Source organism: Austrofundulus limnaeus, unplaced genomic scaffold, assembly GCF_001266775.1.
Source record: "Austrofundulus limnaeus strain Quisiro unplaced genomic scaffold, Austrofundulus_limnaeus-1.0 Scaffold88, whole genome shotgun sequence".
NCBI classification, from domain to species: Eukaryota; Metazoa; Chordata; class Actinopteri; order Cyprinodontiformes; family Rivulidae; genus Austrofundulus; species Austrofundulus limnaeus.
The window spans coordinates 1,423,127-1,435,046 of record NW_013952490.1 but is presented as its reverse complement, the minus strand read 5'-3'; the positions used below and the strand labels follow the sequence as shown (position 1 = coordinate 1,435,046).

General features: G+C 38.5%; 2 protein-coding genes across 2 annotated transcripts in view; both read right to left on the bottom strand.

Moving 5' to 3' along the window:
• The window catches only part of inpp5l (inositol polyphosphate-5-phosphatase L), a 20,724-nt gene extending 17,986 nt beyond the window's left edge, over positions 1-2,738 (bottom strand). Inside the window, exon 1 of the mRNA XM_014012102.1 lies at positions 2,240-2,738. Coding sequence (XP_013867556.1) covers positions 2,240-2,299 — 60 coding nt within the window. The 5' untranslated portion in view covers positions 2,300-2,738. The remainder of the gene's footprint in view (positions 1-2,239) is intronic.
• A 1,933-nt stretch (positions 2,739-4,671) lies between these two features.
• Positions 4,672-11,920, bottom strand: part of gpat4 (glycerol-3-phosphate acyltransferase 4) — a 19,635-nt gene continuing 12,386 nt past the window's right edge. The window contains exons 7-13 of the mRNA XM_014012101.1: positions 8,062-8,155; positions 7,818-7,933; positions 7,614-7,669; positions 7,432-7,517; positions 7,194-7,322; positions 6,774-6,853; positions 4,672-5,852 (exon numbers count right to left, since the gene is read on the bottom strand). Of these exons, the coding sequence (XP_013867555.1) occupies positions 5,744-5,852; positions 6,774-6,853; positions 7,194-7,322; positions 7,432-7,517; positions 7,614-7,669; positions 7,818-7,933; positions 8,062-8,155 (670 nt within the window). The 3' untranslated portion in view covers positions 4,672-5,743. The remainder of the gene's footprint in view (positions 5,853-6,773; positions 6,854-7,193; positions 7,323-7,431; positions 7,518-7,613; positions 7,670-7,817; positions 7,934-8,061; positions 8,156-11,920) is intronic.

The window sequence follows — 11,920 nt, the reverse complement described above, 5'->3', positions numbered from 1 at the left end:
TTCCCCATACTGATGCTCGGTTTGAACTGTAGGAGATTGTCTTGACCATGTCTGCATGCCTAAATGCACTGAGTTGCCGCCATGTGATTGGCTGACTAGAAATTAAGTGTTAACGAGCAGTTGGACAGGTGTACCTAATAAAGTGGCCGGTGAGTGTAGACAACTAAGGAGACCACATGAAAGTCAGAAAGTCATATCAGAAAACCTTAAATAAATTACAGTAAATGTACACTAAGAACAACCAGAACATAGGATTCTGTGCAATTTAGAGAAAGTGTTTTTTTCAGGATATTAACCAACTTCAGCCACACCTGAAACTATCCCACATGATTTTCACTCTGGACTTGCCATTTCCCTACACAGGTGCTCCGCCTTGCAGCGTTTTAACAGAGTAAAATACACCGAGACACATTATGTGACCAAGGAAATAGATTTGCATTCTGTATTTGCATGAGAGGAGTGACTGCAGCTCAGCCTTTATGACGTGGAGGAAATCTCCCACAATATTTTGTCTACAACCACAATCACGGTTTGAGTGCTGAAAAAAATAATCGAGAAAACCGCTGTCATTCGACTGATCTGTCATCCAACTAATCTGTAATCCAACTCTAATTAAAACCATTAGTGTTTTTTATTTACAATTTATAATTACACTGAAGATGTAATTCTGTTTGTCTAAATAAAGGCTGAGGCAACAGAATTACATATCAGAGGAAAGAAAATGTAAAAAAAATGTGCACAGTACAACATCAAGCCTGAGCTTGAAGAAGAGCTTTTAAATATCTGTTTAATATTATTGCATCCAAATCTATAAACATTTAAATAAAGCTCTGTACAAGCATCGTCTCAAAATGACAAAATCAATCAAATTTATGTTCCACAACAGGACAGAAGTCAGTGTTTTTACTTGATGAGCTACTGTAATGATGCTAGGATTGTGCAGCCACAGGATTTACTCTGAGATGTGCTTAGGTTCCTGCTCTTATCCTCGGTGAACGCTCAGGAGTGTTTGTTTATAGGAACTGAGGGGCCTGAGGAAGGAGAAAAGCTTAACTCCCTTGGTGGGGGGGAGGGAGGAAGGGGGAGATATTCATCTGTTCACGTGTTTCCCACAGTGGGATCTTACATGTGTTGATTAGAACAACTCTGCTCAAAGGAAATGTGGTCCAGAGCCAAATTTCCATGACTGTAAAGAGCCCTCCTCCTCCATGCAAAGTTGGCCTGAGCCAAAAACAAAAGAACGTAATGGATATTTAGACAAGTTATATAATAGATTCTTTCCCCTTTCATTTTGTGCAGACGTAACATTAAATTATGGGAAAATGCAAACATTCTTGACTTGGTAATAAATGACAACTTACATAGCTGCATAATAGAAATAAGACCACAAAGTATTATAAACATAAAATCTAAGCAGCACAGACTTAAAGAGGGTGTACAGGAGCTTAACTTCAACTTTTAGAGCAACGCTTCCCAAAGTTGGGTTCAGTACTACTTTTTTTCATTATAATGCTTTTTCTTTTTTAAATTGGCTTAATTTGAAGGTTTTAATCGAAGGTAGCTTGGGGTCACAAGTTTCTGCTGCTATTATTTTGTGGGTAAAAATTTAAAACAACTTTGGGAACCAATGCGTTCACATCACAAGAACCAGAGCCAAGTGGAGAATGTTGAATAACTGAAATAAACATAAATTCAGGGCAATATTAGTTGGTTTGTGAGGTCATATTACACATAAATACACACTAACAATGATGACTTTCCCGCTATTTTGTTTATTTTAAATAATAGTTTCATTTGCTGCAATACAGGCAAGACATTTGTCAAATTATTGTGCCTATCTGGAAATGTCACATTCTGTGACTCGAATTAAGGCCTAAGGTGATAAGGATCAGGTCACGTGACTCGTGAACAGGTAAATGATGGCTTAGCCTGTACTTTTTTTTTTTTTCTTATTCAAAGATAGCGGAAGAACACAGCAGAGTGCAGGCTGTTCACCGCAGACAAATCAAACCGACCCAATGAGGTATTTTACGTAAAATACGCATTAAAGCAGTCGTAAATTACAGGTTATAAACGTATTTTGCGACTGAGAACCCCCATGTCGTCAGAATGTATGCTAGCATGAAACATTTCGAGGTAAAACTCTGAACTTCCTACCCCTCGTTTCTCAGAGTGAACCTAACCGGGCAGCACGGCGGCGTTGTGTACTTTATTACCGTAGTTTAACCGGTCTACTTACGTTGTCAAAGAGCGAACCGACGTTCGCGGTGACCAGCAGCACATCCGTGACCGTTTCCATCTTTAACCTGACACTTTCCACACGACAGTCCGCGAGGCAACTCTCGGCGGAGTCGCCAAGATGACGCGCGTGCAGCAGGCCAACTGCAACAAAAGTGCTGCGCGAGCTTAAAAATTAAAGGTTTATCGCGTGCGTGCGTGCGTGTAAACCAAAAACTGCGTCTGTCAGCTACCGCTCAAAACACACCACCATCTTCATGACAGCGCGGTTCCTGTGGTCCAGGTCGTCTGCTGATGGCGGGCTGTCGCGTCAGGTCCACGCCGAGCAGCAGCGCTCATGTCCACCGTCGAACCCGCGAGTTTTTAAGTCCCAACTGGGCCAACACGCGTGGATTTCAGTACAGTCCTCTGGAGCTAATTGGACTAGGAGCTTCTTAACGGACCAGGACAGAGCATCAGATGCCGCCTTCACGACGGGAGCCAGCTCAGTCAGAGATCCTCAGGTGCTCCTCCCTGTCACAGTCTACGTAGAGCCCCCAGTTCAAAGTTAACAACCTATGAGCACACATGCATGGTTAAAAAATACACACTGTTTCGATTTTAACATTTCACCAGGTCCTAAACTGAGCTGATAACAGCTTCAGATAATCAAAACAAACATTTTCTTATGTTAATTTAGGGTTGTGGGCTTCTTTTTCACAGTTCTGAGAGTCCCACAGATCTTTGCGTTAGTGTTGAAGTTTGGACTTGACTGGGCCACTGCTGTAACAACACATTTACAATCAGTTTGACCTAGTTTGATAAACCTAACAACGACTCATTTAATGCACTAAGCTGAAAGATGCTGTTTTCTTTTTACCACGACTATCCCATTTATTCCAGCCAAAGTTTATGTTGTGCCCAACACAGCTGGAGAAACACCATCAAATGTAATCAAACATTACATATTTACAATAGAAACTTGAACAAGTTAAATGACAGAGGAAGTTCAAAAAAGCACCTGAAATTATTTTAAACTGACTACTCACACAATGACTGTGTTAGATACAAAGCAGGAAGTTGGTAACTTTTCTGTGAAAATGTTTCAACAAAACATCTTTCAGCTGAAGACCGCTTTTCATTAAACTCAGAAGCATTGAATTTCTCATAATTTGAGTGTTGAATAATTAGCTAGATGTGATCGTACCCCATTTGTAAAACCATCACCTGTAAATCTGATGCAATGAAAAGCAAACTTAACTTGAAATATGTCTAAACCCACTCCTCCAAAACTCAATCACCACCACAAATTGCATGTTTTACAGCAGTGGTTCCCAAAGTTGGGGTCGGGACTCAAAGTGGGATCCTGAAACATCAAGGTGGGGTCCTGAAAAGATTTTCTAAATTAATTACGTTTTTACCTTAGTTGCCTAAAATTTATAAATGTAGAATAATAAATATTGTAACTATGCCCATGTTTAGTTGACCTGATACAAATGTTTATCATCCAAACATAGTTGTGGACACAGGTCTCTGCTACTGTTATTTTGTGGGTCAAAAGCTGAAAAGTTTGGGAACCAGTGCATTTCAGAAATCAATTTAAAGGGTAATAAAATAATTGGTGATGTAATATTTTCCCTATAATTATTACAAAAACAAAAAATAAGTATAAATAAGTATTTGCATTTGTGCAGCCTTTGTTTTTCGGGTTATTAACAAAGTTTGTGTACTCAGACCAGTAATATTTGGGGTCACAAGTTTTTGCCATGAATATTTTGTGGGTCAGAAGATAAAAAGTTTGGGAACCACTGTTTTACAGTATTGTCCAGAACCACCACTGGGGCTGTACAACACTTTTGTGGAGTAGATGGATCTGTGCCATTCAGATGCTGGGGTACCAGCCCAAGGTAAAGCAAAAAATAGTTGGTGGCCCGACTCCTTCTCTCCATAGTGCTGTTACTGAGCTGTTAAACCATGGCATGAGTTGCACAACCAGCCCATTATAAGTCGTCTCCCTGCTTCCTCTTACTCCTCCTCCAAGGACTGTGTGCTGAATTCATCACGGTCAACAGATCCATTTGAAACTATCGCAACAGAGATGCTGACGAACGATGCCACTGGTGTGGAAACAAAAACAGTTTAAGAAGAAACCTCCCTGATAGGAACCAGGACAGGAAGTCAGTATAACAGAAAACATAATTACATAAAAACTTAATTTACACTGAGATATTACATTTCTTCCACAGATTTAGAAGTATACTGTATGTTGCTCATGCACAGTATTACACTTATAATAAATGTTTATACTGTACATTTTATTTGATAATAAACACAAAAATAGTAGAAATATTCAACCATCTTAAGGATTTTCATTTGTTATGTTAGTGTATTTTAAAAAATTCCTTATGGATGCAGCAAGTATGATTAAGAAACTTTAAAAGAAACTACTTTAAGTCAAAGGAAGAGTCACATTCTTGAACATTTATTTTGATGAACTGATTTGAGACTATCTAAATGACCATCTTTGAACAAACTGGTAAACCTGCTAAAGGCCGTCCACCATGTTCAGAAGACAGGTCCTCCTGACCTTTCTTAAGGTTGCAAAGGAGGAACTTTTTCAATGAGGGGGAAAATAAAGACAAGCTTTTAGAGTTCACCTAAAACAGATGAGGTAGCATGGAAACTATAACAGGTGGCAAATAAAATCGTGGAAATGAAAAAGTTTGATTATACATCAGCAGATCATCATTTAGAGCTGTTTCAGTCAAAGGATCAGTGTGAGGGTCATTATTGTTCATAAATCCCTGCTGGCCATGAGCCTTCAAAGCGCAATGTTAAAACATCCTTATGAAATGCTTCAACAAGAGACTATAGGTCCCTTTACAGTTCCTACTTCATAATGTGAAGAGTTTCACATTCCATAGTAAAACATGAAAAACATCAAGAGCTGGTCTGTAACACAGTTGACCACAAGTTGATACAAAGCTTAATGTAAAAAAAATTTTTCCTTTTTTTTTCCTTGGAAAAAAGCTCATAAAAATATCTGAAGTGTAACAAAGTCAGGCATTTCTCCCTTGTGCAGTAAGGACTAGCCAGCCACAGGTTTAGGTTTACAACAAACAAGATTTCATCTATGGAATCTCACTCCTACATTCCAGTCTGTAACTTAAACATGGTGTATTACAAACAAGGCTTAAAAATTAAAGTTCAACTACAGAACAAAACAAAAACAAGGTACTGAGGAAGACTTTCCGTTGTGTCACTGTCTTTTCATTTCTAATACAAGCAGGGCTGTGGTCGAGTTATTCCAACACAGGGTGGGGGGGCTATAGACCTCAGAACAGTGATGCAACTGAACATGCCAGGCTGAGGAGGTGGCTGAAGAAGCCAAATGGAGTTACTGTCTAAATCAGGGAGAGACGTATCCAGCCCAGCTTTCTCCGGTGCTAAGGCATCCCTGCTCACTGACCATTTTGTGAGAGGTGCCCAGTTTGGTCTTTGAGCCAGTCCAAGTTCATCATAGTGTTCAGGAGCGGCTGCGGTCTTCTTGGGTGCCCACCAACATTTTACTGTACAGCTTCTGTTGCTCTTCTTTAAATGTATCTTTTACCTTTTCCCGCTTCAGTCCTCCATCCCTTAAAACAAAGAAAAAAAGTTTTCAACTAAATTTCAAAGCTTCCATCAGCGTGTAGCCAGTCTGCAAGAAGAAAAGGTTGAGGTAGACAACCTTCAGTGAAAAGGATGCAATAATACATTATTGATACTGAAGTAGCTGCCACATTCAACATCTGAGCTTTTAGCTGCCTGACTTTCAGTATTGCTGCTGTATTGAGGTTAATGTAATGTGCCAAAATATCTGCTGCATGGAAGTATTTTAAAATATAAAAGAGGGGCAATTTAATAAGACACTGAACAGCAGTAAGCAGTTGGACAGCGACAAGCTAAAACAAGCTAAAGGCAATGCTAAGCTTCAAAACAATAATAATTTTGACATCTCACTCGTGCGCTGGGCCATCTGGAAGGCTTTTAAATGAATGACATACTATATTCATCGTTTGGTAATATTGTTTACATTTCAAAAGGTAAAAAGGATTATAGAATAACTGTCTAAATTTATTGCTTTAGATGACCAACCCATCACTGTGGTGTTGCTTTCTGGAGCTGCTGGAGTCACAGCCTACCATCACAACAGAACACAACATATCTGACAAGGTAGAGACATATAAGAACTGCTTGCCAACACCTTGTTGATTAAAAATTTAAATAAAATAAAGAAACTTAAACAAAATGAATACAGGTTTAGCAATTGTACTCACTGAAATTTTGAGGTGAGTGCATAGATAATAAATATTTTAAGAACTCTACAGAACTATGACACCATCACTGATTGGATCTTCACACTCCTTACAAACACAGAGGATGTTAAAGAGTGTACACCTGCAGAGGCTTTATGTTTGCTGAGAACATTAACATATAACACCTTATTTTTGTCTATTAGTAAATCCAGTTTTGAAAGATTTTAATTTCAAACCGTTTGCATGAAAACAATGACTCACCACAGGAGGTCGACCAATCCACCTTTTCTGGCTATAGCTGCTTTCACACGATTGGCAAACTGCACAGCATCTTCTCCCTCCTGTTGGAGATGATTCAGATAATTTTAATGTCGGTGAACAAACGATTTTTAACAAATAGTACTGATATATTAAGTTACTATTACTATTATTATTATTGTTATACATTATAAAATATTTGATCAAAATGCCATGTCACAGATGCTGCTTTAATGGATAACATTCACACCCAACAAAAGAAGAGGATGCAATATTTGTTGGGAAATTATTAATAAAGGTAACCTAAGACAAGAACTGCTTAAGAAGTTGCACATCAGATGGGCCTATTTTCCCAGTCAGCTTATTACTGTAGGCTGACAACAAGGTAACAATTAATATTATAATTAGGCATTAGGTAATGACCTCTCTGGACATAGGAGGGAGGTACCACACGCTGCAGACGATGGCCCAGCTGCTCATCATGTGTAAAAGATAGTTGACCATTCCAAACTTGCTGCTATTCCAAAACGCATCTCCAAACCGGGGATCATACTACGAGGAGCACATCAGAATGCATAATCAATACTTGTTAACAAAATACAGTTAAAAACGAAGCGATCCAGACGTGATTCATCACAAACAAAAGGTTAAGAACCAATACCTTAATGGCCACAGGGTAGACTGTGGCGCCAATATCAAAACTGCCCTTCTTAAACATCATAACTGATGTGTTGTTGATGCAGGTACCTGAAGATTTGAAAAAAGGGTAAAATAAAATACGGTGAACTTAAACAACAAACTAGATGTTTAGTCTATTTGTACCTGATTACCGAACAAACTCACCTTCTGGGAAAATGAGAATAGGTAATTTAGATTTATCCTGTACGTGATCACTCAATCTGTAACACAAGGACAAAGAAGTGTATTACCACACCCAAATTCTATTAAACTTTCAGCATTTCTAATGAATGTCAAAAGCAGAAACAACATGAGAGGAAACACTGCAATGTTTCCAAAGAAAACAGAAGCAACAGAGCGAAATAATACCTTTTGGCCACTAGGTGTCGGTCTTTGACTTCTGAGCGTTCAAACCAAACGTGTGGGCAGGCTTTGACCATGGATCGCTGTATAACACCCATTAAGCCACCATGAATTTGACCAACCTAGCAACACAAACAAACAGTGGCATCTATTCCTGCAACAAATATTACTTCAGCTGGCTGTTTCAATTCAAGCATGTTCCAAAGTTTTGAGTTTTTTCAGCTTCATGCAAGAAAAGGAGCATGTTTACCATGGCGTAGCAGCCATCACTGGCCAGGATGATGACATCAATAGGCGAGGTGTGATTAGCCACGCAGATGCCCCCATTCTTGGGTTTATTCTCACTGAAACAGTATGGAGAAAGACAAAACTGTTAAACTATGTTAAGTGTAAGTCCTTTTAATTGGGGATGTATAAATAACCCAATACAACCCAAGACATCCACTGATACTTCTCCTCTTCAGGAGACAAAGAAAGCTGATGTCTGTGATAAAAGCTCTGACATTAACATGCAGGACTTGAACGTTCTCAGTGCACATGCCATAGATAAAGTTACAATCTTAAATAGAAAGTGCAACACTTCCTGTGTCAGCTAATTATTTTTAGCTCCACACTGCAGAGGAACACATTTAAAACAGGCCAAACTGTACTGGTAGCCAATATGAAAAGTTACAGGAAATGGTTCAGCCCTTTTGCCTTTTACATGACAAAAGCTCGGTTGATCAATAATAACGTTTTAGATTTAATTAAGTAAAATTATTATTTAATTTCCCCTGATTTAGCATGATATTACAGACTTATGCTCTTAGATAATTTTACATTTACTCAGTCATGTAGTGCTTCTAACTCTGGTGCATAGTGGTCACTACAGTGGACAGCTGTTTAAATGCCATTGTTTCTTAAATGCAGTGGTTTCTATGGTGGAATTACATCTCAGTCCTTAGAATGCTCTCTACTGCTCCCCGCCATTGAGGTCAATTCAGTGGTTAGTTATTGTAACTACAAGTGAACGTCATCAGAATCCAAGATGGCTGCCAGACAGACACACTTGTGGACCACTCCTGTAATATCCTGTCAACTGATATGCAGGAGTATCTAAGTAACAATATTATTAGTTTAGTTTGGAAAATGTTTTATTACAAATAAGTAGGAAATTACAATTAACCATGTGTCCAACACAGTGGACGTCATGCATTGCTGACTAAATTTTTAACATAAGCCATGTAGTTGATATATCTTTCATTATGACTGTTTTGCTTAAAATTAAATTCATTTTGGGTACATCTATAAGTTAGTTTTAAAATAATTTAATTTTTGTGCAGATCAGTCATAATTTTCTCATATTTTTAGACCACAAGTGCTGCAAATAATAAGGAACTTTATAGAATAATCAAGGAAATGCCTTCTGATGAATATAATAACAGCAGTGATGAGGAGTGGTTGCCAGAGAACACTAGAGACAAAGGAGATGTGGATGATGGAGATGGGGGGACAAGATTTTAGTAAATAAGTAAAATATTTATTTATAATTTCAACTCTCCCTGTTCCATGCACAGTGACTGTTGGATATGGGCACCAGGGACCCCCATGACCCTCAAAGATAGAAGCAATTAAAAGATGATGGATTGATTTTTAACTCTGTTTTTCAAAAACAATTTTTAATATTTATAAGGTTTCTAATAATCCTAACAGCTAGAGGCAATTAAAATGAGCACAAAACGGCCCATTTGATGAAGACTGTTTGTTTTCTTTGTTTAGGACTAAACAGAAGGGCTGAGAATGTTGAGCGTGTGAAAGTATGTTCAAGTGCTTTTCAAAGTATACAATGGAATACGTGCTCATGGATTTATAATAAAACTCAGATGGATTCATTCTTCAATTAAGTTCATACTGCTTTACGTTGAGTGCTTAAGCACATGTAGTCCACTGTAGTGGGCATTTCTGCAACTTCCTGAAAATAAAATCTAATTTTGGAAAGAAAAAAAGTTCATTATTGTTTTTTTCATGCCCTAAGAAGAGTAAAGACAAATAAAAAAATCTTCACTCAGGATTTCCTAATTCATGCTGATGATTTAAACCACAGCTTGTAACAAGGTCAATAACAGCCCAGCTTCCTCCTCCACATCCTGTTTCATGTGCCACCCTCTACATAAAGTCAAGCCTCTTTTCAAGTTTCTTGGTTGTCACACCTGTAATTTAAACAAATTGTTCTACTTGCTTTAACAACAAAGTAACTGTAAACAAAACCTGTTGGCAGTTTATTCAACGCAGTTGCAATTTTACCAGCAGCAGCTCTAAACTTCAAGTTTGTTTTTCTTTTATTTGTAAGAATATGTTCTTCATCTAGGCTCAAAATGGCTGCTCCTCTTATGAATATGAAAATACACTCTGGGTCTGTCCTCAGGCACACTTGTGTTCTATCAAAACTGGAGGGGATCCGGTTTCAGCTGTGAACACACACTGACTTTGGTTCGCCGAGTATAAATCATCTGGTCTTACGTAATCCAAGGAGCACCGCTCCACTCTCATGTCAGGGCAAGAGGTCTGCTGTAACTCAAGTTTGAGAAGAGGTAAAAAATTGGGACTTTCTTGCTTTGAAATGTCTGAAATTTTTAAACCAAAACTTCTTTAAATCCAATTCATACTGCATAACCTACGTCTGTTAACTTATGTAAATAAAACAAAAAACATTTTTAGTAAGTTCCACCAAATCTTTTGATAGCATACTTACAGTATGTTGCCTCAATGTCCTGTTCTGCATTTTGTATTTATTAAAATAAACATACAAGTTATGAGGGATATACAAGCCTCAGTGCGGTAAGAAATCCTGATGTAGGCAAATATACATGAAGGGAGTAGGTTTCAGGCCTAGTAGGAGAGAAGTTTTTCTCTAAAGCCATCTAGTCTTCAGGGAATTTCTTGAAGGTAGGACAACCCTGAACACCTAATGCCATGTGATTAGTGATAACGTTAGGCAGTTCTGAAAATTTAACGTCATCAGACTGTAGGCTATTGGTTAGCCAGAGCGAAGTCAATTCTGAGAGTGTCTCCATAACAAGAATCAAACTGACCTTTTAAAACCCTCCCAACTGCATAAATGGTTTTACAATACAACCATTAAACTAGCAACAATGTGTCATAAGGACATTCCTTGTTTTTTTTTTCTGATGGCAAAATTCAGATGACCAAATAGAATCAATTTACAGGCTCCAATTGACGGAGGAAAATGGTGTCTTAAGTAGGGTTGTGCAAAATTATATTGTGTGCAATTAATCATCATAAAAACTTTAATTGACTATTTTTTGGCACTTGACAAATAACACGATTAATGTCATCAGTCTGCTTGGTGCTCCTCTCCTCTTCAAACATGACGAACATTTTTAAAAAAAGTTCTGTAATTAATTAATCATAACTCCGGTTAGGAATGCGCGATATAAACGATATACGGTAGAAACGATATAAATTTGTCCTATGATAGAGATCTGTTGTCTACCGGCCAACCGCGCAATTCTTTTTGATGACGTAACCAGCTGGAGTCAAAACAGAGGAAGCAGGAAGCAGCGTGGCTGAGAGCGCAAATGAAGAGGAGAACAAAAACATAACTTATCCAGACCTGGTTCGGGTGTGTGAAAATGAACGCCGAACTGTTTCCATGTTTACGTGACGGCGCGTCCTGTCGGCTGCAGCGGGAGGAGCACGCGCTGGCACATGGTGAACGCAGCGAGGCGACTGTCAGTGCAGGTGAGGACGCACAAAAGCTCGCTGAGTCTGGACCTCGTTTCTCCTGCGGTCATAGCGCAATACTGTCTCCTTGTACAGCGGGGAAGCACTGTGGGAAAGGCTGACAGTCAGACTGTCTTCCCAAAAAAAAAGGGGGGCATAAAAATGGGATGATTGTCACCCCGCTGGAGCGTGCACAGATTAAATGCGTGGAGTGCAGAAAAAATAATCTGCAACGTGTGTAGAAAGGAATAAATACAAGCAATTTGTTTTACCACCTTGAAACGAAGCAGGTGATTCCAAACACAACATCCAATGGATGCAGATATCTATTACATTAAAGTTATTGTGTGTGTGTGTTATGTTATATATATATATATATATATATA